General features: G+C 47.4%; 3 protein-coding genes across 4 annotated transcripts in view; 1 reads left to right on the forward strand and 2 right to left on the reverse strand.

The window, feature by feature from the left end:
* Window positions 1–27,082, forward strand: part of TUBG1 (tubulin gamma 1) — a 70,384-nt gene that overhangs the window by 27,438 nt on the left and 15,864 nt on the right. The gene's annotated exons all lie outside the window — the stretch shown is intronic.
* Window positions 1–27,082, reverse strand: part of PSMC3IP (PSMC3 interacting protein) — a 146,736-nt gene that overhangs the window by 782 nt on the left and 118,872 nt on the right. The window contains exons 2-8 of the mRNA XM_050762900.1: window positions 4,908–4,962; window positions 4,720–4,820; window positions 4,472–4,561; window positions 1,021–1,132; window positions 385–530; window positions 222–275; window positions 18–77 (exon numbers count right to left, since the gene is read on the reverse strand). Of these exons, the coding sequence (XP_050618857.1) occupies window positions 18–77; window positions 222–275; window positions 385–530; window positions 1,021–1,132; window positions 4,472–4,561; window positions 4,720–4,820; window positions 4,908–4,941 (597 nt within the window). The 5' untranslated portion in view covers window positions 4,942–4,962. The remainder of the gene's footprint in view (window positions 1–17; window positions 78–221; window positions 276–384; window positions 531–1,020; window positions 1,133–4,471; window positions 4,562–4,719; window positions 4,821–4,907; window positions 4,963–27,082) is intronic.
* The window catches only part of RETREG3 (reticulophagy regulator family member 3), a 30,370-nt gene continuing 10,064 nt past the window's right edge, over window positions 6,777–27,082 (reverse strand). The window contains exons 2-9 of one of the 2 annotated variants that reach the window (XM_050762731.1): window positions 20,632–20,738; window positions 15,384–15,414; window positions 14,316–14,442; window positions 13,606–13,690; window positions 12,353–12,490; window positions 10,717–10,799; window positions 9,953–10,085; window positions 6,777–9,538 (exon numbers count right to left, since the gene is read on the reverse strand). In XM_050762731.1, the coding sequence (XP_050618688.1) occupies window positions 9,081–9,538; window positions 9,953–10,085; window positions 10,717–10,799; window positions 12,353–12,490; window positions 13,606–13,690; window positions 14,316–14,442; window positions 15,384–15,414; window positions 20,632–20,738 (1,162 nt within the window). In that variant the 3' untranslated portion in view covers window positions 6,777–9,080. The remainder of the gene's footprint in view (window positions 9,539–9,952; window positions 10,086–10,716; window positions 10,800–12,352; window positions 12,491–13,605; window positions 13,691–14,315; window positions 14,443–15,383; window positions 15,415–20,631; window positions 20,739–27,082) is intronic. The other variant, XM_050762733.1, reaches the window with a different exon arrangement.

The raw sequence follows: 27,082 nt of genomic DNA on the forward strand, positions 1-27,082 counted from the left end.
AAGAGAGTACCACTTACAAAGAACTGCTTCTTGCTCTTGGGGTATCCTTCAAGTATTGCATCAGACAGCTCTGTAGCCTGACAAGAAATAAAACCACCCGTTTTCAGATGGGCAGCACTGGGCACTACCTATCAGTTTATGATACTGGGTGGCAGTTGATCTGGTGCCTGCCATTTTCAAAAGCACTTCTAGGGCCTGTCTCAGAGCTCCCACACACTTACCATCCTCTTCCTCTTCCTCCACTCCTTACAGTACTTCTGCCTCTCTCTGTATACCTAGAAGGAAAGCAAGTTCCTCTAACTCCTCAGAACCACAGCAGCCCTCTGGGCTCAGCCTTTATATTCACTCTGGACCTGCACAGCGGTCCTCCAGCCTCCAGCTCACCTGCTCTTTCTCTTCTGGAGTCACATGATTGGTAGCTGCTTTAATGTTCTTCAGTCTCTCGCTGTAGCCAGCACATTCCTTCTTTAACTCCTGGATTTCTTTCTGCATCTCTGGTGTGGTCAGGGCACTAGATAATTCCTTGAGCTCTGAAACCACACCCCCTGGGGTCACTTGCTACCCCTGAGGAAGGAGTTCTGTCTTTCCCAGTGGGTGCTCCCTGAGGTGTTCAACCTTGCTCTGGATCTATCATCTCATATGGAAAAGCTCAGGAAACTAAGCCTTACAGGATTATTAGTTTATTCTTCTAATTTTCTTTCCTCCTCCATCTACAATACAAGTAGCATGGGTGTGAGGTTGAACACTTAGGCGTAGCCAGTTAAAGAAGCAAGAATAAAGGGAAATGTGAGGACAGTGTACTGATAATTGTGGCAGGGAGAGCAAATGCATATCTTGTCCATTTGTTGGTACACAAAAGCCATTAGTTATCCTACATTTCGTTTTATGCCTAAGGGAGCCCAGCAAAGGGGTCTTAGCTGCAACAAGATGCTGCAGTCATTGAACCATTCATTTAGTAATTCCCGACCTCTAGAATGAACCTAAGCCTATGGGCACTTTTGAGGAGCTACCCAGTCCTACCAGCCTCCATGTAGCGGCAGCTCTGCTGCAAGCTCTGCACCTTAGCAGTGAGGGCCACGATTTTGCCATCTAGGCCTTGAAGGTCAGCATCACTCACCATGTCAAACTGGTCCTACCAGACAAAGAGGGAAAATACAAGCAAACTGTTGTGAGGCACAAAGATGAGAACACACACCTGGGAAGGCACCATTTAGATATGCTCAGGAACCAGCCACACCCCAAACTCTCCAGAGGGTCTGCAGAAATAGTGGGAGAGTACTTTTGAGAAATCGTTTTCAGTTAAGGAGCGACCCCACTAAAAAGGTAGGAAAGAAAACCTGAAATCTAATGCCTGTCCTTAAGCAGCTACCAGGTTGACACGATACTGATTAGGACAGAAATCTTCCCATTCGGTGATAAAACCACTACCTGGGCTGAAGCAGCTAAGTAACATTGTTCCCAAGGTGGGGAAACCAAGATCATGGGTTTCCATAATAGATAGAAACTGGACAGGTGAAGAAGCATGATGGATGGGATGGATGGACTTCTTTTCTCCTTCTTTCCTGTCCTGCCTTCCCATTCTTCTTTCCATCTTCCTTTCTCTCTCTTCCTCCTTCCTTTTCTCCTCCCTCCCTCCTTTCTTCCTTCCTTTCTCCTCTCTCTGTCTCTCCCTCTCTCTCTCTTCCTCCTTCCCTCTTTTCCTTTCTTTCTCTCACTGTCGCCCAAGTCAGAGTGCAGCGGTGCAATCTTGGCTGACAGCAACATCTGCATCCCGGCTTCAAGCGATTCTCATGCCTCAGCCTCCTGAGTAGCTGGGATTATAGGCGTGTACTACCAAGCGCAGCTAAGTTTTATATTTTTAGTAGAGAAGGGGTTTCACCATGTTGCCCAGGCTGGTCTCAAACTCCTGGGCTCAAGCGATCCATCCGCCTTGGCCTCCCAAAGTGCTGGGATTACATGCATGAGCCACTGTGCCAGGCCTTGGGATCCATGTAGATAACGGATTCCAGTAAGTCTGAGGAGCTCCTCTCATGAGGGGCCACTGCTAGAAAATAACTGCATTGGGGATCAGTGTGGGGATGGGGGAGGTCACATCAGTTGGTGATGGGGAGCAGGTTGAAAAAGTATGCCAACCAGTGCGGTCTGGACTCTACACTTGGGCAAGGTGAACCTATAGGGCAGAGGCCAGCAAACTATGGCCAGCAAGCCAAATCCTGCCAGATGCATGTTTTTGAAAACAAAGTTTTATTGAAACAGCCCTACCCATTCATTTACATAGTCTACAGCCGCTTCGGCTCTACAGTGGCAGAGGTGAATAGTTGTGGCAATTGTACAGCCAGCCATGACAAGAGATACATATGGCCCACAAATCCTAAAAATACTGTCTGGCCATTTACAGAAAACGTTTGCCAAACCCTCCTTTAGAGAATTTTCTTTAGATGAGTAACACAACACAGCCTGTTTTAGGAAAGTTGGCCTTGAAAGTGGTTTGGTTCAGTTTAACGAATAGTATCTGCTGGATGTTAGATACTGCGGAGGTGCTGATCAGATAAAAATGAATTGAGAAATGAGATCTGCCCTAGAGGAACTTCAGTTGAATAAAGGAGACAAGTAAAAATAATTGTAATACAGCATGCCTTAAAACAGATAAGGGCCAGGGCCGGGTGCGGTGGCTCACGCCTGTAATCCCAGAACTTTGAGAGGCTGAGGCAGGTGGATCACAAGGTCAGGAGATGGAGACCATCCTGGCTAACACGGTGAAACCCCATCTCTACTAAAAATACAGAAACAAAACAAAACAAAACAAAAATTAGGTGTGGTGGCAGGTGCCTGTAGTCCCAGCTACTCAGAAGGCTGAGGCAGGAGAATGGCGTGAACCCGGAGGTGGAGCTTGCAGTGAGCCGAGATAGCACCACTGCACTCCAGCCTGGGCGACAGAGCGAGACTCTGTCTCAACAATGACAACAACAAAAAACAACAACAACAAAAAGAGGTAAGGGCCTGAAAAGGAATCAATTAGCTCAGGGCATTCAAGGAAGATTTCTGGAGAAGGTGATGTCTAAGTGAAATCCTAAAGGAAAGTAAGAGTTGGCCAGCAAGAGAAGCAGGTACAGGGAAGACAACATGCGAAGGACAGAGCAGTAAAACACATCAGAATTATCTAGTGTTCGTGGATAGAAAAAGGATGAGGATTGGTGAGGCCAGAGGCTGGCTGGGGTGTCTTCCGGTGCCTTTTACATGTTTTTTGCAGCACTAGAGAGCCACTGAAGAGTTTCAAATAGGGAAGGTGCATGACCAGATCTATTTAGACAGATCATTCTGACTGCTATGTTTAAGATATGTTTGAAAAGCCAAGATCTGTTAGGAGGATGTTGCAACAGATGAAGAGGGCGTGAACTAGAGCAGCCATGGCAGATGGAAAGGAGAGTGGATTCAAGAATGGAAAAATCAGCCAGGCTCTGTGGCTCACGCCTGTCATCCCAGCACTTTGGGAGGCCAAGACAGGAGGATCACTTGGGCCCAAGAGTTCAAATCAACCTGGGCAGCATAGCAAGACCCATCTCTATAAAAATAAAATAAAAAATAAAAAAACAGACAACGGAAAAATCAGCCGGACTTGACGGTTGACTAGTAATGGAAGTCAAGAATTGCTCCCAAGTTTCTGGTTTGCGTGAAGAGTAATTCCATTAGGGAGAAGAATGTTAGAAAGAAACCAGTGCGGGGTGGGGGGAAGATGAGGCATTCTACTGTGGCAATTTTGACTCTGATATTAATGCCTGACAGATTCCAGCTGGAGGTCTGGGCTGGAGAATATAAATTTGATATGTGTGTTTAGAGAAGCGGATGGAGGCAGGACGAACATCATTTGTCAGAGGGTGTTGCCAATCTGGATGATAAGAAATAAGAGCTTTGAAGCAGATATGGATCTTTTTTTTTTTTTTTTTTTTTTTTGAGACGGAGTCTCGCTCTGTCACCCAGGCTGGAGTGCAGTGGCCGGATCTCAGCTCACTGCAAGCTCCGCCTCCCGGGTTCACGCCATTCTCCTGCCTCAGCCTCCCGAGTAGCTGGGACTACAGGCGCCTGCCACCTCGCCCGGCTAAGTTTTTGTATTTTTAGTAGAGACGGGGTTTCACTGTGTTAGCCAGGATGGTCCCGATCTCCTGACCTCGTGATCCGCCCGTCTCGGCCTCCCAAAGTGCTGGGATTACAGGCTTGAGCCACCTCGCCCGGCCTGCAGATATGGATCTTGGTAGCAACAATACAGGATCTACTATCATCCATCATATTGTAAATTTGGAAACCTCGTGAAGTTGGGATCCTAACAAGAGGAGTGCACACCTTGATTTAAGGATGGTGGCCTAAGACAGGCGAGTTTTCCGTGGGGGGCATCTCCCCAAAAGAGTTCACACTAGGAGTAGTTTCACCCGTTGTCGGGCTCTCATAGGTGACAATTGGCGCAGGTTCTCCTCACCTGATCCGCAAAATAGATTTTCTGCTTGCCGTACATCTTCTCTTTGATCTTGCCTTGTTGTGCCAGCTGCTCCAGCGTCTTCACCACCACCTGGCAGAGGAGAGAGGAGGGGCAATCAGAGGAGTCTGGGCCTGGTTCTGGGGAAATTCTGCCAGTGATGTGGAAAACGCCCAAGGCTCCAAAGGGCACGACCCCAGTCTGATTCCAGGGAGTCCGACGGAGAGGGAATCCCGGGAGAGGGTCCTCACCGCCTTGCCCAGTCCGTGTTCCCGCTGCAGGTTCCCGAACACATCCTGGGCGCTGTAGGGCCGGTTCTGCTCCTGCAGGTACCTCAGGAGGATCCCGGCGGCTACGGAGAAAAAGGGGAGGGGACCACTCAACCGACCTCCTCACCCACTGCCCTCCCGGGTCTTCCCCGCGCCCAAGCCGCCGTTACCTCCCGCCGCAGCTTCTGCCCGGCATTTACTCATCGCCTTTCCCGCCACCCAACTCAGAAAGCCGGACGTTGTAGTTGCTCGGGGCGACGGCTCCTTCCGGGGACGGGGGGCGGACCTCGAACGATGATTGGCTGAAGGGGAAGCCTTCCGGAGGAACAAGGCGACCCCTCCCGGACCCCATAGTTCATTTCAGGCCGGAACTTGCGCATCCGGGCCGGACCTCGAGCCCAGGGCCTCTGCGAAGGCGCCGGCGTGCCCACAGCTGAGCAGCTTCCTCTTTCTGCCCCCGGGAACGAAGGCTGTAGCAGAGAAGGCCTTCAATTTTCGAGATCCAGTTCCAGCCGCAGCTGAGCACTGGTGACCTTGAGTTAGGTCGAGTGTTGGGACTGGAAGACACTTCAGACATCAGCTGCCGCGCTGGGCAAGCGACCAGCTCAAGGTTACCCCACAGGGACGTGCCCTGATCCCACGGTCCAGCGCTCTTTTGTCGGTTAGTTTTGTCATTTGTAAAATAGGAACAGTAGATAGTGATAGGAAAGTGGTTGTGAAAACAACACAAGTGGTTGTGAAAGCTAAGCGCCTTGGTCGGGCACTGTGACATGTCACGCCTGTAATCCTATCACTTTGGGAGACTGAGGCGGGCGGATCGTTTGAGCACACGAATTCGAGACCAGCCTAGGCAACGTGAAACCCCATCTCTGCAAATAAAGTACAAAAAGTTAGGCGTGGTGGCGCGCTCCTGTGGTCCCTGCTACTCTGGAGGCTGAGGTGGGACGGTCACCAGAGCCCCGGAGATCGAGGCTGCTGTGAGCCACCATGAGCACGCCACTGCAGCCTGGCGACAGAGCGAGACGCAGTCTCGAACAAAAAAGTAGGAAGGGGACAACTAAGCGCCTTGGAGAGCAACCACCCTTATTTGCCTAATACCGAGCTTCGCACCCAGGGGGCACTCGACACCTGCTGTAGTTTGGACGCCAAGGAAAGATAGGGTTAGAAGGGGGCTACTGTTCAACCACAAAGCTTGTGGAAAAGTTTGTTAGCCCAGTCAATCTCAGGGCAACACCTGGCAGGTGCTTTCCACCCCTGACCACAGTGGCCAATGGGACAGAGCCTGAAATAAATATTTCTAGTTTCTGAGGTCAGCTGAAAGCCAAAGAGCAGCTGTCCCTTCAGCTCAAACGATCCAGTGGAGGAGCAAGGTGCTACTTTTTAAAGCCTTCTGCTACCTACAGCCTCCTTAGCCTTTAAAACGTGTGCTTGTCTCTGCACGTTTAGGAGACAATATTAAGAATTAGAAATGAAGGCGCCGAGCGCGGTGGCTCACACCTGTAATCCCATCACTTTGGGAGGCCAAGTTGGGCCCATCACGAGGTCAGGAGATCGAGACCATCCTGGCTAACATGGTGAAACCCCGTCTCTACTAAAAATACAAAAAATTAGCCGGGTGTGGTGGCAGGCGCCTGTAGTCCCAGCTACTTGGGAGGCTGAGGCAGGAGAATGGCATGAACTCAGGAGGTGGAGCTTGCAGTGAGAGGAGATCGCCACTGCACTCCAGCCTGGGCGACAGACGGAGACTCCGTCTCAAAAAAAAAAAAAAAAAAAAAAAAAAAAAATTAGAAATGAAGGAAATACAGGCTAAATACTAGCCAAGAGTGCCAGTTATGCTGATGGTGGGGCTCTCACAGGAAGGAAAGTAGCCTCATACAATGGTGATGTTCTGGCCATCACAAAGGAAAAATAGGGGTGGGCTGGTGGGTCCCTCATACCTGGGCTTCCTCTTTTAAGGCTATCACTTCAAATTAATCAGAACTCATATTTACAAAAGAAGACCTATCAAGGGTAGGACACCACTCAGCATCAGTCTCTTAAAGATTGTTCTCATACAAGATTTATTCCCCAGCACACCCCTCCCCTCCTCAGTTCACAGTGGAGACTATGGAGATTCAGAGTAGGATTCCCCCAGATACAAGAAACACCTTCCGAAGATTTTACTCTCCTTCCTTCCCTCCCTCTTGCCAACTCCCAAGGCCTGAAACACACACTCATGCAAACACACGAAATCCCCCTCCTTCCCCATACCTCCTGTCTTTCCACATCAGAGCTCACCTGTAAAACATCTGAACTTGAGAAGTGTCCAAAGTCTGTTTGAGAACCCTAAAGTGGGGAGATGCCATTACCCCTGACCACCCCACTGTGAGTGACTATGAGACACCTAACTCTTCCCCCTTCTTACTGTCAACCATTTTCACTCCCTGGCCTCTGTACCTTCTCCATCAACCAAGAGCAAACATGTCAGCACACCCCCACCTGCAGTACATGAAAACAGGCTCTGTCCAACATCCCTCACCCAAGTACAGGGGTGTTGGGGGAGTGGCCCCTGAGGATCAGCAAAGGGTTAATGCAGAAGGAAAGAGGACAGGAGAGTTTGGCTTGAGCTCTGATTGGGGAGGCAGAGGCTATAGACTGGCACAGGTTTAGAATCAATTACCATGTTTAGGTTTCTGTCTCACATGATTTCACTAGGGGTTGCAGAACAGATACCCCTCAGAGGGGTCTCTGCTGACTACAGCCACATTCTTACCATTGGCTCATCCTTAAAGGAGGCCCCACCAAGTTAGGAATAAAAGCTGTAAAGGAGCTGAACAGGAAGAATAGGTGGTGCAAGAGATTATGTATGGCCCCTGGGATGAATGACATGGAGCCATTTGTAAAGTGCTACTGTATCATCCCCCCATGGAATTATTGCTTCTCCAAAGGAGGAGCAGAGGAAGGAACAGGAACATAGAAATGAGTACAGTATTGCTTTGCTCACTGCTGAGGCTGATGGCCAAATGGACCCAGGGGTTATCAGAAACCAAAGATTAACCACACAGCTCCAGAAGACTCAGTGAGACCTCAAAATACAGAGGTGCTCACTAATCCTCCCAGCCAGCTGATCCCCCTGGGCCAAGGTAATGTAGAAGAGGCCCATCCCCACATCATATTCACATTTCTTAAATTTCACAAGCAATGCTTTGGAGCACTGGGGTTCAGGCCCCAAGAAATGAGGATGGGCTAGAGAGGAAGCAGGCCTGTTCTGCAAAACCAAAGGACAAGTTTACTTTAAAAAAAAAAAAAAAAAAAAATCACGCTGGACACAGTGGCTCACACCTATAATCCCAACACTTTGGGTGGCTAAGGTGGGCTGATCATTTGCGGTCAGGAGTTCTAGACCAGCCTGGCCAACATGGTGAAACCCTGTCTCTACTAAAAAAAAAAAAAAAAATTAGCCGGGCATGGTGGTACATGCCTGTAATCTCAGCTACTGAGGAGGCTGAGGCAGGAGAATCGCTTGACCCGGGAGGCGGAGGTTACAGTGAGCCGAGATCATGCCACTGCACTCCAGCCTGGGCGACAGAGCCAGACTCTGTCTCAAAAAAGAAAAAAAAAAAGAAGAAAGAAATCAAATCCTGGTTTAACAAGAGAAGATGACTAATCCCAGCACTTTGGGAGGCCAAGGCAGGTGGATCACTTGAGGTCAGGAGTTGGAGACCAGCCTGGCCAACATGGTGAAACCCTATTTCTACTATCAAAAAAAATTAGCCGGGCATAGTGGTGGGCACCTGTAATCCCACTACTCAGGAGGCTGAGGCAAGAGAACCTCTTGAACCTGGGAGCCAGAGGTCGCAGTAAGCCAAGATCACACCACTGCACTGCAGCCTGGGCAACAGAGCAAAACTGTCTCCAAAAAAAGATGATGACAACGTAACTACTCCAGCTGCTGCCTGACTTTCGGGGCTCTAGGGAGGCGATGAAGGGAGGAAGGCAGGCATGGGCTCTTTCCATGAGGGCCCCTGAGCACTCATACCTAAAAGCAAACAACAGCACCTCCTCAAAGGGGAACCAATATCCCTGACTACTTTGTTCCCCTCAAAGTACCATCCTGATGGAGAGAAGCCTCCCTTGGGGGAGCACACTCTCACTTCAGTGGCTGAGCTCAGAAATGGGCATCCAGCTGGTGGGAGGGGAGTGAGTGTCCTCTCTAAGCAGGCCTCTGAACATCAGCCAGGCCACGCAGCATACAAATATAATTCAGGGGAGGGGAGCTGAGTTCTTCTCTTGCCCCATCACCTTAAGTGGGATGGGGAGAAAAAAAACCTAAACCACAGTGACTCCCAAAAGGAGTCTCTGCCTCAGTGGCTCCTAGAACTGGCAGGGTCCAGCTGATTCAGCTCCGACTGGTCCAGAAGTTCAAAGTCATCCCCCTCAGCATCAGTGTCCAGGTCTGAACTGGGGGACCGGAGGAAGCCTCTTGTTGCTCTCTGGGCAGGTGCGCCAGAAGGGCCTGGTTGGGAGGCCCCTGACAAGGCCAGCTGAATCATACTCTGGGAGACCAGGCTGGCAAGGTTGCTGGTGAGGTTGGATCCTACAGGCAGAGCACCAAGCAGGAGCTCTGGCAGCGCAGCCTCGTCCCGGCTGGCAGGTGGGGCCTGGGGCTCCTCAGCCCCTGGCGGGGAACGGTACATCAAGCTGGGCATGCCAATGCTAGTGTCGTCCTCATCATCCAGGCCAGCAGGATCCACATTAATGGAAGGGAAGTCTGGAAGGTCTCTCGCAAAGGATTCCTCTGGATCACTGTGACCATCTAGGTCTGGTAGAATACAGAAGTGTCTTGAGTCATGGCACCTACCTGGCCCTCCTGTGCCGCATCCCCACATGACCAGATTTTTCCCACCCTGGCTTTCTCAGGGTGAAATAAACCCATGGGACTGGTGTAACTTTCCCCTCCACTTATAGATGTCTGTGATCTCTACGGGCCACACAATTCCCCCTCTCTTCTTCTACACCCCCTGTGAGGCTAGTGCCTGAGGCTACTAAGGGACTAAAGGCTTCGAGAAGGGCAGCAGTGCCATCCTGGCTGTAGCCACAGCCCTCAGGCTGCTCTGCCACCTGATCCATAGCTCAGAAAACAGGAGAGGAGCAGGCACCAGTATCCCCTCTGTTCAGGGAAGCTAAGAGGCAACAGTCAGAGCCATTATCAACTGAGGTCAAAGGCTCCCCTCACCTTCAGAACCTTCCGTTAGAGGTGTTTGGCCCCTTGAAAGATTGAATGTGCCATTGTCTGTACAGGAGACTTCAGCATCTGAGTGCTCAGAGTCTGTGATGGCCAATTCCCTGGCAACAGTAGAATCGTCCAGCTTAGGAAAAGAAAAGACCAACAAACCTGAGATTATGCCATCAGGAACTAGGTGTAGTCCCCAGGTACAGCTTTACTAATCAGCTAGCATTAGTTATCTGAAGGCCATCAATGTAACCAGGGATAGATGGTAACTTCAAAATCTTGACCCCTTTTAGGCTGCTCTCCCAAAGAAAACACTCATTTATAACCTCTTAAGCACAGGAAGAAAAGCAGTCCTGGGGGAGTCAATTACCTACTTACTTTAAGGCGAATAACTGATCCAGAGATAACTTTTCAAAGTGGCAGGAGGATACACATACTGCACAGACCCAAGGGTGAAATGGACTGTTTAAAAGATGATCATACTAACTCCAGAAGTTCTTCCATAATGACAGGGTAAAAAGAGATATGGAAGAGTGGTGCTGGGCATCAGGCCGTAATTGAGATCTAGGTTGATTAGAGGAATGATATGATTTTTAAAAAAAATTGAGATCTAGGAACAAAGTCTCACTTCTCTCCTTGTTACTGGTCTTGGGAACAAGGGGAGTCCAAGGCCTCAAACCTGGCTATGGCCTAAATGTGAGCTGTCAGATGGTTGAAAGGGAGCTAAAGAAAACTGGACAGTGAAGCAGCTCCCACACTCAAGATACCTGAGGACAGAAGGCAGCAAGCTCCTCTTCGCTGTCACTGTGGTTGTCCATGGCTCGTTCTGGGTGGAGAGCTCTGCGGCGTACTGTGCGGGAAGAGCACAAAGCCTTGCTTGATACCTTCCCACCAGCGTAAAAACCCCTTTGGACTTTAAAGGCATAAAATCAGAAAATAAAACAAAGAGCCTCTCTGAATCTGGCTCTAAGCCTATATAATAATAACAGAAGGCTGAGCTGCTGAACCTAAATGGCAAGGTGAGTTGATAACATAGCAGAAAATATCTCAGCTTCCAACATCCTCTCCACCAGGCCCTACACAGTTTTTTTTTTTTTTTTTTTTTTTTTGAGGAGTTTTGCTCTTGTTGCCCAGGCTAGAGTGCAATGGCGCGATCTCAGCTCACTGCAACCTCTGCCTCTTGGGTTCAAGCGATTCTCCTGTCTCAGCCTCCTGGGTAGCTGAGATTACAGGTGCTCACCACCACACCCAACTAATATTTACATTTTTAGGAGAGACAGGGTTTCATCATATTGGTAAAGCTGGTCTTGAACTCCTGACCTCAGGTGATCCGCCTACCTCAGCCTCCCAAAGTGCTGGGATTACAAGCGTGAACCACTGCGCCCGGCCTGGCACACATTTCTATTCTGGTCAGATGATCAAATACCAGGCTTTGTCAACAACTCTTTGGATGGCTAAAGGCAGACCTAATGTCAAGGTGTTAAGTGGACACGATCAGAGAGAGGGCAAAAGGAGATGCACACCTTGTTAAATCAGACTTCTGAGGACTGGTATTATTCAACTGGCTGCCCCAAGGGGACTTGGGCCTTGGTGACCAAGTGCAGGGCTCTTTGAAGGCCAGGATTCCATAAAACACAAAACCTGACAAGACCACACAAGGGAGGGAAAAGTCTGTACTACCATCATTAATGTGTTGCATGGATCTCAGGCTGGTACAGTTACAACCTCTGAGGTAGCAGTTTTTAATCACCTTTGGGAGGCAGCTTTCAGTAGTGAAAAGAGACCAGGCTTAGGAGTTGAAAGGATCTGCTCTGGGCTGAGCGTGGTGGCTCACATCTGTAATCCCAACACTTTGGAACGCCCAGGCAGGAGGATCACTTGAGCCCAGGAGTTCAGGATCAGCCTGGGCAACATAACGAGAACCCATCTCTACAAAAAAATATAAAAATCAGCCAGATGTGGTGATACATGCCTGGAGTCCCAGCTACTGAAGGGTTTGGCGGGGCTGAGGTAGAAGGATCACTTGAGCCTGGGAGGTCAAGGCTGCAGTGAGCCATGATCATGACACTGCACTCCACCCTGGACAACAGAATGAGACCCTGTCTCAAAAAAAAAAAAAAGCACAAATACTAGGAATTTATCTTCACTGTCTAGCTTTTATTCAACTTGAAAGAGCTTTTATCAGATAGGTTTAAAACAGGAGCCTAGGATTCCAAATGATAAAAACTGGCAAGCCTGCATAGGTTTCCCTAGAGCAGAATATCATTTTTACCTACCAATCCTCACCCCTACCACCTACCCCCAACTTCCACTTTTGAGGACCCACCCAGTATGTCAGACCTATGGGCTTCTCCTTCTTGCCCCAAATTGCCTAAGTGGAAAGAATGACACCATGACACTTACATTGTCTCTCTCTCTGCTTGGACATCATGTAGCCACGGACACTGAAGTCCAGCCGCTGCAGAGCTGGCTTCAGCCGCACATATGCTCGATCCCACAGTCGGTGGTACACAGCAAGGGGCCACATCATGACACTGACAACTGTGAGGAGGCATGGGAAACAGTGACAAAATGGAGAAAGGGCTGCAAAAAACATTTCTAACTGTAGCGCTGCTATTGGTCCTCAGGGCTTGGACACAAAGTGTGGAACAGATCTGCCCAAGTCTGCTGGTCATCTTCACCAGTCTCCCCTACGCATGAAGTTTTTGAGGGCAGGGACTTCTATATCTACCCACAGAGCCTAGTGCGGGGCTATGCACAGCATAGTATGCTGCTGACAGGCCAAGGGCAGAACCTGGCAATGGGTGTCACTGAGCCATAAATGGTAACAATGCCTAAAAATTACACAACAAATTATGGGAGGTTTTGATATACAAAAGTCACAGGCGTAAGTACTTAGTTCTTCCAGCCCCAAGCAAGCTGAGTACATGCCAACAGGAAGTAACTAAATTTACAAAACTATGCTCCAAGTGGGAAAAAAGTACTCTGGCATAAATAGAACCTAGTAGAGAAATCCCTAAGAGTTATGTTCTGCTGACAATACCCTGGCTCTAAAAATTCTCTCCTAAAATAGGGACAGGCAGTCCTTTATAATTGGTAATACAATACATGTTAGTGAACCCTCATCAATTTTTTGGTTTTTTTGAGACGGAGTCTCACTCTGTCGCCCAGGCTGGAGTGCAGTGGCGTCATCTCGGTTCACTGCAAGCTCTGCCTCCCGGGTTCACGCCATTCTCCTGCCTCAGCCTCCTGAGTAGCTGGGACTACAGGTGCCCACCACCACACCCAGCTAATTTTTTGTGTGTGTGTTTTTAGTAGACACAGGGTTTCACCGTGTTAGCCAGGATGGTCTCGATCTCCTGACATCGTGATCTGCCCACCTCGGTCTCCCAAAGTGCTGAGATTACAGGCGCGAGCCACCGCACCCGACCTACCTTCAATTTCTGACTTGGTAAGAAATGAACTTTGTATGTGGAGAGCCTGCTAAAGGTAAGAAGGATATTTTCATGACGACACTAAACAGGTCATGAAAAAATGCAAAGGTCATATCCTAGAGAACTGAAATATAAATGTCCTCTCCTCAGACCTAGAGTTAGCCATAGTTGGAAAGCTATGAGCAGGGCACAGTTCATAGGGGAGGTATATTCCATACTTACGCATGAAGTAGGAGAGCAGAAGCCCAGGGACATAGCGGCCCAAGACAGCCAAAAAGGTCAGTATCCCACAGCTCAGCAAGCAGAACTGGGGAATCAAGAAACAGTATTAAGTTTCTGCCACACTGCAGGGGTTTGGGGTGGGTGTGGAGGGTTAGGGTAGAGATATGATTGAAAGACTCTGTAAGTCAAGCATGGATGTGTAGCCACTGTTGCATCCAGTGGTGATTCTGTTTGGGAAGAAAAGGAGCATGTCCCCTTCTATTCAAACTTTTTATATGGCTAACCCCATAGGGCTGCACCCTTCATGCCAAGAAATTGTTTGAATAGGACTTAGCCAAAAATTCTCTCTGAAAGCAGCGTTGGTGGTGGTTTTTTAAGTCAACAGAAACACACACACAAAACCCAAAAAACACAACAACGTATCACATACTTAATATGACACAGAATGCACACAAGAAAGCTTTCTTTCCCATCCTGAAGCAAGAAAATGGCCTCATCTAAGTGGCAACCACACCAAATGAGCAGTCACCAAGCTCCTGTCTTAGTCCTAATGGCTGATCAGAAGGCCTTTCCTATAGCTTCCTTTTGTCTCTATAAACATCATAGTCTTTACTTTCTTGAATGAAGACATGTAGTAAAGGAGCTGTTTCAGTTTAGCATGAACTGAACTGAGAGGCCAGAGATGAAAGTGAAAAAGGGAAGAGTCTTACCTTGCCTGGGTTTTGCTTTTTGAAAAGCAAAACATTCCTTATGAAAATGGTCCCACTAACCCAGACTTCAGCTACATGGTGGCAGAGCTCGGGCACGCTGAGCAACCGAGGGTGCACAAAGCCCCAGCTATGGGAGAGAGAAGGGGGAGCTGTGAAAGGAGGGTGTTGAGGGTCCCCCCATCTTGCTGTGCAGGCAGCCAGTGCTTCCAGGTTTAAATGGGGTTTGGGGAGTGACTAGGCCCAGGTGCTTTGGAGGTGAAGCATGGCTTTCTTCTTGGCTCACCAGGTTGAAACCTGAATTTAGGTACAAGGAGGACAGACTTGTTCTGACAACTCCACCCTATGAGCAAGCAGCCCAATCCACGTGTGTAAACCTGCCCCCAGCTCCAAGGCCCTTTGTGCTTAGAAACATCTTCTTCCTTGCACTCAGACCATTCCAATTCCCTGTGATTGCAATCCAGGGATAAAAGTGAGCACAGTCTGACTGATACCACTGCTGCTAAGGGGGAGGAAATGGTGGATGTGCCCTTCAGAGAGAAAATAAATAAAGCAAAACCAAAATAAACTATAGCAGAGAAAATTCCTTGGATCAAACAAATGGAGTGGATGAACTGAGAAATGAAAGCAGGAGCTGTAAGACACAAGAGGAATCTTTGGCTTTGACTTGCTGATGCCAGGAACCAATGTGTTTTCTGACCGGGAACTTTAAATAGCCAGAGGTCACAGAAAACACTAAATGACCTGGTATAAAAGCCAGGAGACAAATGAAGTTAGCTGCCTTTAAGTTTTCTCACTGGGACTGAACAATGCAGCTGACTCCCTGGCATGTCACGTTATGGGGCACTGTAATGCTTCTTTTTCAGAAACTTCTCTTGTAAAGATCAGAGGACACAGGCATCTCAACATATTGCTGCCTGAAGTTTAGGATGTGTTAAAATGATCATTTGGAACAGCCTAGGTTCTCAGCTTACACTGTGTGTCCAAAACATGGGGTTAACAACATGTAACCAGAATATTACAAGAGAATGAATCAGAGCAACAAAAAGGGATTTAATTAGTGTTCCATACCTCTCATTGTCTAATGCGTCGGGTCTTGGCACTACAATATTAAAACAAACACCAGCATTAGTTGGTAGGGAAAACTAAACATGACAATGTTAGGCTGTTGGTCTGACAGCTCAAGTTTTAATAGGTTGGGGAAAAGAAAACAGTAATAGCTGATAAAAAAGGAGACACTGTGTTATACTGCCAGAGTTAGGGAGCTGCAGACAAGGGAATAATCACTTACGCCTACTCATTTTTCGAGGGGAAGGAAGGGAGGTCCAAATGGACTATTTAAGCCCCCTTCTAATGACCTCAGCTGAAAGCCAAGGTGTACAAGAAAAATGGTCCATCTCACCCCTTGAGTGTGTCTGGGATGCCCATACACATCAATCTGTGCCAGGCTACACAAGGTACGTTGTAACAACTCCAACCCTAGAAATCTGCCTGTTATTTTTTTATCTTTTTTGAGACAAAGTCTTGGTCTGTCACCCAGCCTGGAGTGCAGTGGCGTGATCTCGGCTCACTGCAAGCTCCACCTCCCAGGTTCACGCCATTCTCCTGCCTCAGCCTCCTGAGTAGCTGGGACTACAGGTGCCCGCCACAACGCCCGGCTAATTTTTTGTATTTTTAGTAGAGACGGGGATTCACCGTGTGTTTTTTTTTTTTTTTGGAGACAGGGTCTTGCTCTGTAGCCCAGGCTGGAGTGCAGTGGCGTGATCTCAGCTCACTCAGCCTCCTGAGTAACCGGGACTACAGGTGCACGCCACCACACCTGGCTAATTTTTGTATTTTCAGTAGAGATGGGGTTTCACCATGTTGGCCAGGCTGCTCTCGAACTCCTGTACCTCCCAAAGTGCTGTGATCACAGGCGTGAGCTACCGCACCCAGCTGAAAAATACCTGTTCTCTTTATTTTATTTTTTTGAGACAGAGTCTCACTCTGTCGCCCAGGCTGGAGTACAGTGGCACGATCCTGGCTCACTACAACCTCCGCTTCCAGGGTTCAAGCGATTCTCCTGCCTCAGCCTCCCAAGTAGCTGGGATTACAGGCGCCCACCACCATGCCCAGCTAATTTTTGTGTTTTTAGTAGAGACGGGTTTTTGCCATGTTGGCCAGGCTGGTCTTGAACCCCTGACTTCAGGTGATCCACCCACCACAGCCTCCCAAAAGTGCTGGCATTACAGGTGTGAGCCACCACACCCAGCCTGCCTGTTCTCTTTAAAAAGAGACCCAGAGCTGGGTATAGTGATGCTCACTTATAGTTCTGCCTCCTTGGGGGGCTGAGGCAGGAGGATCACTTGAGCCCAGGAGTTCAAGTCCATCCTGGGCAACATAGTGAGAACCTGTCTTTAACCAAAAAAAAAAAAAAAAGGGAGGGAGACCCATTATCTACCTGAATAATGTGTAAGTCTTTTGATATTCACCAGCCATTAGATAGGCAGATGAACTACACAATTCCTTGAAGTCTCTATAAAATATGATGGGCATGTATTTAAAACCTGTATACTCTGGTTTGAATATCTTGCCAACACTTCAAAATTAACATAAAATCTACATCAGTTTTCCTCTCTCACCCCTTCAAACCAACTTTTGTGTCTGCCTTTGCCTTTATCTGCTAACTGTAATGCCATTCTGCCACTCTCTTAGCTTTAACCCCCATCCATTTATGTCTTTTATTATACATATATTATAATTGTTATTTTTTGAGACAGGTGTCGCCCTATTATCTAGGCTGGAGTACAGCGATGCGATCATGGCTCACTGCAGCCTCAACCACCAGGGCTCAAGGGATCTTCCCACTTCAGCCTCCCAAGTAGTTGGGGACCACAGGTGCACGCCACCATGCCTGGCTAATTTTTTAATTTTTTGTAGAGACAAGGTTTCGCCATGTTGCCCAGGCAAGTCTCAAACTCCTGGGCCCAAGCAATTCTCCTGCCTCAGCCTCCCAAAGTGCTCAGATCACAGGCATGATCCACTGCACCTGGCCCCAGCTATTTATGTTTTGATGTATCTTCCTTCCTCACAGCGATCCAAACCATCCATCATTTGTATTCACTGAGGCCTCTCTACTTCTCACGAAGACACTGCCACAGTCTCCTAACAGGTCATCCTGTTCCACTTTTCCTCCTTCCATGTGGTCCTAAAAATGCTACTAATTAACCTTTACTATTGGCCAGGCGTGGTGGCTCATGCCTGTAATCCCAGCATTTTGGGAGGCCAAGGCAGGTGGATCACTTGAGGTCAAGAGTTCGAGACCAGCCTGGCCAACATGGCGAAACCCCATTTCTACCAAAAATACCAGAAAAATTAGCTGGGCGTAGTGGTGCACACCTGTCATCAGGAGACTGAGGCAGGAGAATCATCTGAACCTGGGAGGCAGAGGTTGCAGCGAGCCAATATCATGCCACTGCACTCCAGCCCGTGCAACAAAGCCAGACTCTCTCAAAAAAACTTTTTTTTTTTTTTTTACTTAGCTGGGTGTGGTGGTATGCACCTGTAGTCCCAGCTAATTGGGAGACTGAGGTGGGAGGATCACTTAAGCCCAGGGATTTGAGGCTGCAGTGAGCTATGATCACACCACTGCACTCCAAAACCTGGACAACACAGTGAGACCTAGTTTGTTAAAAAATAAGAATAGGGCTGGGCGCGGTGGCTCATGTCTGTAATCCCAGTACTTTGGGAGGTCGAGGAGGGTGGATCATCTGAGGTTGGGAGTTCAAGACCAGCCTGACCAACATGGAGAAACCCCAACTCTATTAAAAATACAAAATTAGCTGGGCGTGGTGGTGCACACCTATAATCCCAGCTACTTGGGAGGCTGAGGCAGGAGAATCGCTTGAACCCAGGAAGTGGAGGTTGTGGTGAGCCGAGACTGTGCCATTGCATTCCAGCCCAGGCAACAAGAGCGAAACTCTGTCTCAAAAATAAAAAATAAATAAATAAATAAACCAAAAAAGATAAATAAAAAAGTCGGTTGGGTGCGGTAGCTCACACCTGTAATCCAGCACTTTGGGAGGCTGAGGTGAGTGAATCACTTGAGTCCAGGAGTTTGCGACCAGCCTGGACAACATGGCAAAACCCCGTCGATAGAAAAAATACAAAAATTAGCTGGACATGGTGGCAAGTGCCTATAGTCCCAGCTGCTCAGGTGGCTAAGGTGGGAGAATTGCTTGAGCCCAGGAGGTTGAGGCTACAGTGAGCCATGATTGTGCCACTGCACTCCAGCCTGGGTGACAGACCAAGACTCTGTCTCAAAAAAAAAAGAATGGCTACATTGGCCGGGCGCGGTGGCTCAAGCCTGTAATCCCAGCACTTTGGGAGGCCGAGACGGGCGGATCACAAGGTCAGGAGATCGAGACCATCCTGGCTAACACGGTGAAACCCCGTCTCTACTAAAAATACAAAAAACTAGCCGGGCGAGGTGGCGGGCGCCTGTAGTCCCAGCTACTCGGGAGCCTGAGGCAGGAGAATGGCGTAAACCCGGGAGGCGGAGCTTGCAGTGAGCTGAGATCTGGCCACTCCAGCCTGGGCGACAAAGCGAGACTCCATCTCAAAAAAAAAAAAAGAATGGGCCAGGCGCAGTGCCTCGCGCCTGTAATCCTAGCACTTTGGGAGGCCGAGGTGGGTGGATCACCTGAGGTCAGAAGTTCGAGACCAGCCTGGCCAACATGGTGAAACCCCGTCTCTACCAAAAATACAAAAATTAGCCAGGCAAGGTGGCACATGCCTGTAATCCCAGCTACTGGTGGGGCTGAGGCAGGAGGACTGCTTGAACCTGGGAGGCAGAGGTTGCAGTGAGCCGAGATCATGCCACTGCACCCCAGCCTGGCCAACAGAGCGAGACTCCGTCTCAAAAAAAAGAAAAGAAACAAAACAAACAAAAAACCTAATCCCAACATACTTTCAGTTTTATTTCCTAGCACTCCCTTTAATGAACCTTTATCCTGGCCATATGATCAATTCTCTGATGTCAGGAAATGCTTTGCAACTTCTGGTTCCTCAGACTAATCAAGTCACTGGACTCTCTAGAAACACTTTTTTCTCGATCTGTTCAAATCTTTTGCTTTGTTCCACTCTCAAGCTAGGGACAAAATATATGACAAGTATACCAATTACATACTGCCCTGTGAAATCTGTCGTACTGGTCTATAACTGTCACTTAATTTTTCATGTTTATGTATGTATTAGCTTTTTTTTTTTTTTTTTGAGACGGAGTCTCGCGCTGTCACCCAGGCTGGAGTGCAGTGGCCGGATCTCAGCTCACTGCAAGCTCCGCCTCCCGGGTTCACGCCATTCTCCTGCCTCCGCCTCCCGAGTAGCTGGGACTACAGGCGTCCGCCACCTCGGCCGGCTAGTTTTTTGTATTTTTTAGTAGAGACGGGGTTTCACCCTGTTAACCAGGATGGTCTCGATCTCCTGACCTCGTGATCCGCCCGTCTCGGCCTCCCAAAGTGCTGGGATTACAGGCTTGAGCCACCGCGCCCGGCCTGTATTAGCTTTTTAAAAACACTACATGTCATGGTTCTCTCTCTCACTCTCTCTCTCTGTCTTTTTTGAGACTGAATTTTGCTCTTGTCGCCATGGCTGAGTGCAGTGGCATGATCTTGGCTCACTGCAACCTCCGCCTCCCGGGTTCAAGCTATTCTCCTGCCTCAGCTTCCTGAGTAGCTAGGATTACAAGTCTGCGCCACCACACTCAGCTAATTTTTTCTATTTTTATTAGAGACAGGGTTTCATCATGTTGGCCAGGCTGGGCTCAAACTCCTGACCTCAGGTGATCCACCCGCCTGGGCCTCCCAAAGTATAGGGATTACAGGCGTGAGCCACTGCGCCCGGCCATCATGGTACTTTCTATAAGTCACAATTGGCTATCCTAGTGTTTTGCAAATGAGCAATTTAAAAGAAATTCCTGAGGGGTAAATTAGTACTGCCTCAATAAAGATGCAGTGTCCAATAATGATAATTATTATTTTTAATTTGAGGACTACTTATTCCTCAGGCCATTATGTTGGCAAAAATATGTCAGGTGGTGAGTACAGACTACCTGTGCTTAGTAACAATGGGAAGGGCAGAACCCAGCTCCAAGGAACCATAATTGGGGCACAAGTCCTTCAAGTGCCTCCTAAAGCACTTGATTCAGAATTCGATGATTCAGAATTCGAAAGACAGTCCCCAGCTCCATACACCTCCTCATAAACCCCTAATACTAAAGGTACAAATTATAGGAAAGGCCATCTTCAGTTCAGACTGTTCTAAATGCTACCAAACTCACCTTTTATTTCAGGCCAGATTTTGTTCTTCCATTGATCAATACACACAATGATCATCAAGCCAAATGCAAGTAAAAACACAAGACGAAGGGATGTCAGGGCAAAGAACCTACAGAGAAAGAAAAACAGAAGAAAGATCATTTATCTAGTTAAGCTAATTTCAGAAAAGGCCACGTGTGTACTATGGGCTCTGTGGTAAACAGACCTGAGGTCTAGCTTTTTTTGTTCTGACACTTAACTAGTTACATACTTTGGGTAAATCATTTAAACCTTCTGGACCTTAACTACTGTACCTATGGGGCAGAGAGGATAATTTGCTGCTGTAAAGACAGAAGACTAAATCAAATAACTTCTTAAAGCTCTTTCAGCTTTCCAGTCTGTACCTCTATTAATTTCACGGAGAAATTCATCCTTGATAACAAGTTGTTATAATGAAAGCCAACATCTTTCTATCAAATTAGACCCTAGTGTAGGGCAACAAACTGATAGAGAGGCACTCAAGAGCATTTAATTCAATTACATATCTTTTTACAGATAAAGGAACTGAGGCCTGAAAAATATTTGATTAAGGTCACATGGAAAGTTGGCATGAAAGCTATATTTAAAAGCAGGTTCTGGCCAGGCGCAGTGGCTCAAGCCTGTAATCCCAGCACTTTGGGAGGCTGAGACAGGTGGATCACCTGAGTTCGGGAGCTCGAGGCCAGCCTGCCAACATGGTGAAACTCCGTATCTACTAAAAATACAAAAATCAGCCAGGTGTGGTGATGTGCACCTGTAATCTCAGCTACCTGGGAGGCTGAGGCATGCCTGTAATCCCAACTACCTGGGCGGCTGAAGCATAAGAACTGCTTGAACCCAGGAGGCAGAGGTTGCAGCGAGCCAAGATCACACCACTGCACTCCAGGCTGGGCAACAGAGTGAGACTCGGTCTCAAAATAAATAAATAAATAAATAATAAATAAAAGCGAGTTCTCCAGAATTAACACAAATGCTTCTCAAACTCTTCCAAAAAAACAAAAAAGGAAGCACTTCTTGATTTATTTTGTGAGGCCAGCATTATCCTGATACCAAAGACACCATAAAACTGTAGACCAATATTCCTTATGAATATAGATGTAAAAATCTTCAATAAAATACTAGCAAGTTAAATTCAGCAGCATGTTAAAAGTATTATACACCATGACCAAATGAGATTTATCCCAAGACTGCAAGGGCGGTTTAACATACAAAAAAATGAATAAGTGTAAGGCATCACATCAGTAAGATAAAGGAAAAGCTAGTTCTTATTTGAAGGAATCAACCATAAAAAAAGTTTGAACAGTCTGAGAAATCTAACATTGAAAACACATCTAATGATACTAAGGAATTTTTTCTTTTAGATGTTAAGGTAGTTATTTTTTTCAGATACATTTTGGTTTAATATTAAATGAGGAAATTCAGAAACACAGATTAGTACAGATAGCATAAATGTTACACTCTGGGTCTTAATTTTTTCCCTTTTTTCCCCCTACGTAACACATGATGTGAACATGAACTGTAGAGCCCTGGCCAGGTGCGGTGGCTCATGCCTGTAATACCAGCACTTTGGGAGGCTGAGGCAGCCAGATTGCTTGAGCTCAGGAGTTCGAGACAAGCCTCAGCAACATGGCGAAACACCATCTCTAAAAAAAAATACAAAAAATGAGCTGAGCATGGTAGTGCGCTTGCGGTCCCAGTTACTTGGGGGACTGAGGCACAAGAATCCCTAGCCTGGGAGGCAGAGGTTGCAGTGAGCGGAGATGGCGCCACTGCACTCCAGCCTGAGTAACAGAGTGAGATTCCTGTCTCAAAAACACAAATATTGGATGAAAATCATGTATATATTAGAACAGAATATAAATAGCATTTCATAGTATTCTGAAAAGACTAGGCAGGCCGGGCGCGGTGGCTCAAGCCTGTAATCCCAGCACTTTGGGAGGCCGAGACGGGCAGATCACGAGGTCAGGAGATCGAGACCATCCTGGCTAACACGGTGAAACCCCGTCTCTACTAAGAAATACAAAAAATAGCCGGGCGAGGTGGCAGCGCCTGTAGTCCCAGCTACTCGGGAGGCTGAGGCCGGAGAATGGCGTGAACCCGGGAAGCGGAGCTTGCAGTGAGCTGAGATCCGGCCACTGCACTCCAGCCTGGGCTACAGAGCGAGACTCCATCTCAAAAAAAAAAAAAAAAAAAAAAAAAAAAAAAAAAAAAAAAAAAGACTAGGCATGGTGGCTGAAGCCTGTAATTCCAGCACTTTGGGAGGCCAAAGTGGGCAGATCACCTGAGATTAGGAATTCGAGACCAGCCTGGACAACATGGCAAAACCCCGTCTCTACTAAAAATACAAAAATTACCCTGGTGCGGTGGCGTGCCTGTAGTCCCAGCTACTCGGGAGGCTGAGGCGGGAGAATCACTTGAACATGGAAGGCGGAGGTTGCAGGGAGCCGAGATCGCGCCACTGCACTCCAGGCTGGGAGACAAAGCAAGACTCCATTTCAAAACAAAAGGCCAGGCGCGGTGGTTCACGCCTGTAATCCCAGCACTTTGAGAGGCCGAGGCGGGTGGATCACGAGGTCAGGAGATCAAGAACATCCTGGCTAACACGGTGAAATCCTGTCTCTACTAAAGCTACAAAAAATAAAAAAATTAGCTGGGCCTGGTGGCGGGCGCCTGTAGTCTAAGCTACACGGGAGGCTGAGGCAGGAGAATGGCATGAACCCGGGAGGCGGAGCCTGCAGTGAGCTGAGATTGCGCCACTGCACTCCAGCCCGGGCGACAGAGCAAGACTCCGTCTCAAAATAAATAAATAAATAAATAAATTTATCCGGCTGTACACTTGAATATACATACATACACGGGGGATTGGCTGAGGAACTTCACATTTTGTCTCTAGATATTCTTGTACCTTTTTTTTTTTTTTTTTGAGATGGAGTTTTGCTCTTGTTGCCCAGGCTGGAGTACAGTGGCACGATCTCGGCTCACTGCAACCTCTACCTTTTGGTTTCAAGCGATTCTCCTGCCTCAGCCTCCCGAGCAGCTGGGACTACAGGCACACACCACCATGCCCAGCTAATTTTTTTTTAGTAGAGATGGGTTTCACCACGTCGGCCAGGATGGTCTTGATCTCTTGACCTTGTGATTCGCCCGCCTCAGCCTCCCAAAGAGCTGGATTACAGGCGTGAGCCACTGCACCTGGCCTTTTGTACTTTTTTTTGGAGATGGAATTTTTTGAGACAATATATTGGCTAGGCTGGTCTCGAACTCCCTAACCTCGTGATCCTACCTTGGCCTCCCAAAGTGTTGGGATTACAGGCATGAGCCATTGCACCCCTGGCCCTTTTTTTTTCTTCCCCTTCAGACAGTCTTGCTCTTGTGACATAGGCTGTAATGCAGTGGCACTATCTCAGCTCACTACAACCTCTGCCTCCCAGGTTCAAGTGATTCTCCTGCCTCAACCTCCCAAGTAGCTGGGATTACAGGCATGTGACACCATGCCTGGCGAATTTTTTTGTATTTTTAGTAGAGACACGGTTTCACCATGTTGGCCAGGCTGGTCTCAAACTCCTGACCTCAGGCGATCCACCCGTCTTGGCCTCCCAAAGTGTTGGGATTACAGGTGTGAGCCATTGTGCCTGGTCCTCTACTTTTTTTTTCAATAAATGTGAATTCACGTTACTTGTATAATTTTTTTGTTGTTGTTGTTTTGAGACAGAGTCTCACTCAGTCACCCAGGCTGGAGTGTAATGGTGTGACCTTGGCTCACTGCAACTTCTGCCTCCTGGGTTCAATCAATTCTCTTGACTCAGCCTCCCAAGTAGCCGGGATTACAGGCGTGCAACACGACGCCCAGTTAATTTGTATATTTTTAGTAGAGATGGGATTTCACCATGTTGGCCAGGCTAGTCTTGAACTCCTGACCTCGTGATCTGCCTACCTTGGCCTCCCAAAGTGCTGGGATTACAGGCATGAGCCACCGTGCCTGGTCAAATGTTATTTTATACCACACAAAAAAACTCTTCTTTCTCTGAAGTTCTTATTATGGCTTATTCCAAAAAAAGATAAATCTGGGACTAAAACTGACTTATGGATAAGGATTAATCTTGTTATGGAAAATGCTCACAATTTTAGCCTTCAAGACCCAGAAAATAATACCCTTTATGAAACTATTGGCTTATCTTCATCTGCAGGATGAAATCCCACTACCTCCTGTCATAAAAGGGCCTTCATGATCTGGCTTCCGCCTCTCTCCCCACATTGATTCCCTCCCTTTGTTTTTTATATTTCAGTTTTATCAAATTACTTGCAATTCCTTAAGTATCTTATTAGATTGGTGTTCTCCCTATCTGAATGTCTTCTCTCTCTTACCATACTTTTCGGCCCCATTTTCTTACCATTTATCTTGCAAATCACAGCTTAGATATCTTCCTGTTTGTTATTATTACCTGTCATGTTACATCGTGAACACAAACACACATGAATTTACTTGAGAGTAAAGTTTGTGTCTTACTTTTTTCTGTAACTGGGCTTCTTACCACAAGGCCTTGGCATGTAACAGGTACTCAAAGGTATGCTGAATTGAGTTGAAGCATAGCTTACAAGAACGGAAGGTAAGGGCTGTAACAAGCTATTTAAATAGTCCAGGTCTTAGAGAAACTTTTTTTTTTTTTTTTTTAATGTTTACTGGTTTACTATAAGGGATATTTGTTTTTATTGCCACCTCTGGAAAACCAACCTTCTTAAGAGAGCTTAATATCCTTTCCCTACCCTAGTTTCTATTTGTGTTAGTCATCGTGCTCTGGGAAGGGGAAATTGCTGACAGTCTGGCAAGCCTCCCTAGAGAGCCCTTTCAAGTACTCTGGAGAAAACAGCGATGCCAAAGTGCTGCTGCTGGGGAAGGGAAGCAGCAGCACTGGGGAGCAAGAAACCCTAGAGCCCTTCTTCTTGGCCTTGTTAAATGTGCTTGTTTGTTGGGATGATGCACTGGCTTTAGAGAAATCAATGGCCTGAGGCAACTCTAGAGGCTTATTTCTGTTAAGCTGCTTTTATATTTTAATCTTATATATAGTCACAGTATCCTTTAGGTGGTGGGGTGGAAAGATTGAAATAGGGTTGTCAACTGGGCACAGTGGCTTATGCCTATAATCCCAGCACTCTGGGAGGCCAAAGCGGGTGGATCACCTGAGATCGGGAGTTCGAGACCAGCCTAGCCAACATGGAGAAACCCCATGTCTATTAAAAATACAAAATTAGCCGGGTGTGGTAGTCTATGCCTGTAATCCCAGCTGCTTGGGAGGCTGAGGCAGGAGAATCGCTTGAACCCAGGAGGCGGAGGTTACGGTGAGCTAAGATTCTGCCATTGCATTCCAGCCTGGGTGACAGAGCGAGGCTCCGTCTCAAAAAAAAAATTAAACAACTAACATGAATTCATGTTTATCAAAAAAAAAAAAAATACAGGGACAGGCATGGTGGCTCACGCTTGTAATCCCAGCACTTTGGGAAGCCAAGGCAAGTGGATCACCTGAGGTCAAGAGTTCCAGAGACCAGCCTGGCCAACATGGTGAAACCCTGTCTCTACTAAAAATACAAAAAAATTAGCCAGGTGTGGTGGCACATGCCTGGGCAACAAGAGCGACACTCCGTCTCAAAAATAAACAAACAAACCAGGTGGATTACCTGAGGTCAGGAGTTTAAGACCAGCGTGGCCAACATGGCAAAATCCCATCTCTACTAAAAATACAAAAATTAGCTGGGCATAGTGGCGGGCTCCTGTAATCCCAGCTACTCAGCAGGCTGAGGTGGGATGATAGCTTGAGTCTGGGAAACTAAGGTTGCAGCAAGCCGTTATCGTGCCACTGTACTCCAGCCTGGGTGACACGGCAAGACCCTATCTCAAAAAACAAAAAAGCAAAACAGAAAAAGCCACCTAAACACTAACAAATTGGTTTGTGGGGAAAAAAAAGTTTAAAAAAAAAACCAAAAACCGAAACCACACACAACAGGCCAGGTGCGGTACCTAAAGCCTGTAATCCCAATACTTCGGGAGGCTGAGGCAGGAGGATCACTTGAGTTGAAGAGTTTGAAACCAGCTTGGGCAACATAGCAAGACCTCATCTCTACTGCAAAGAAAAACATTAGCTAGGTGTAGTGGTGCATGCTTGTAGTCCCATTTACTTGGGAAGCTGAGGTGGGAGGATTGCTAGAGCCAGAAGGTTGAGGTTGCAGTGAGCTCTGATTGTTCCATTGCACTCCAGCTTGGGAGACAGAGCAAGACCCTGTCTCAAAAAAGAAAAAAAGAAGTATCATTTATGACATTTATAAGAAAATTGGAAATGTGAACACTGACTAGAATCATTAATTTTTTGCATGTGATAATGATGGCAGATGTTTCTTGAAGTCTCTTTTTCAGAAAAATATACTGAAATACCTACATTAAAT

This window comes from Macaca thibetana, chromosome 16 (genome assembly GCF_024542745.1).
Source record: "Macaca thibetana thibetana isolate TM-01 chromosome 16, ASM2454274v1, whole genome shotgun sequence".
In the NCBI taxonomy this organism is placed as follows: domain Eukaryota; kingdom Metazoa; phylum Chordata; class Mammalia; order Primates; family Cercopithecidae; genus Macaca; species Macaca thibetana.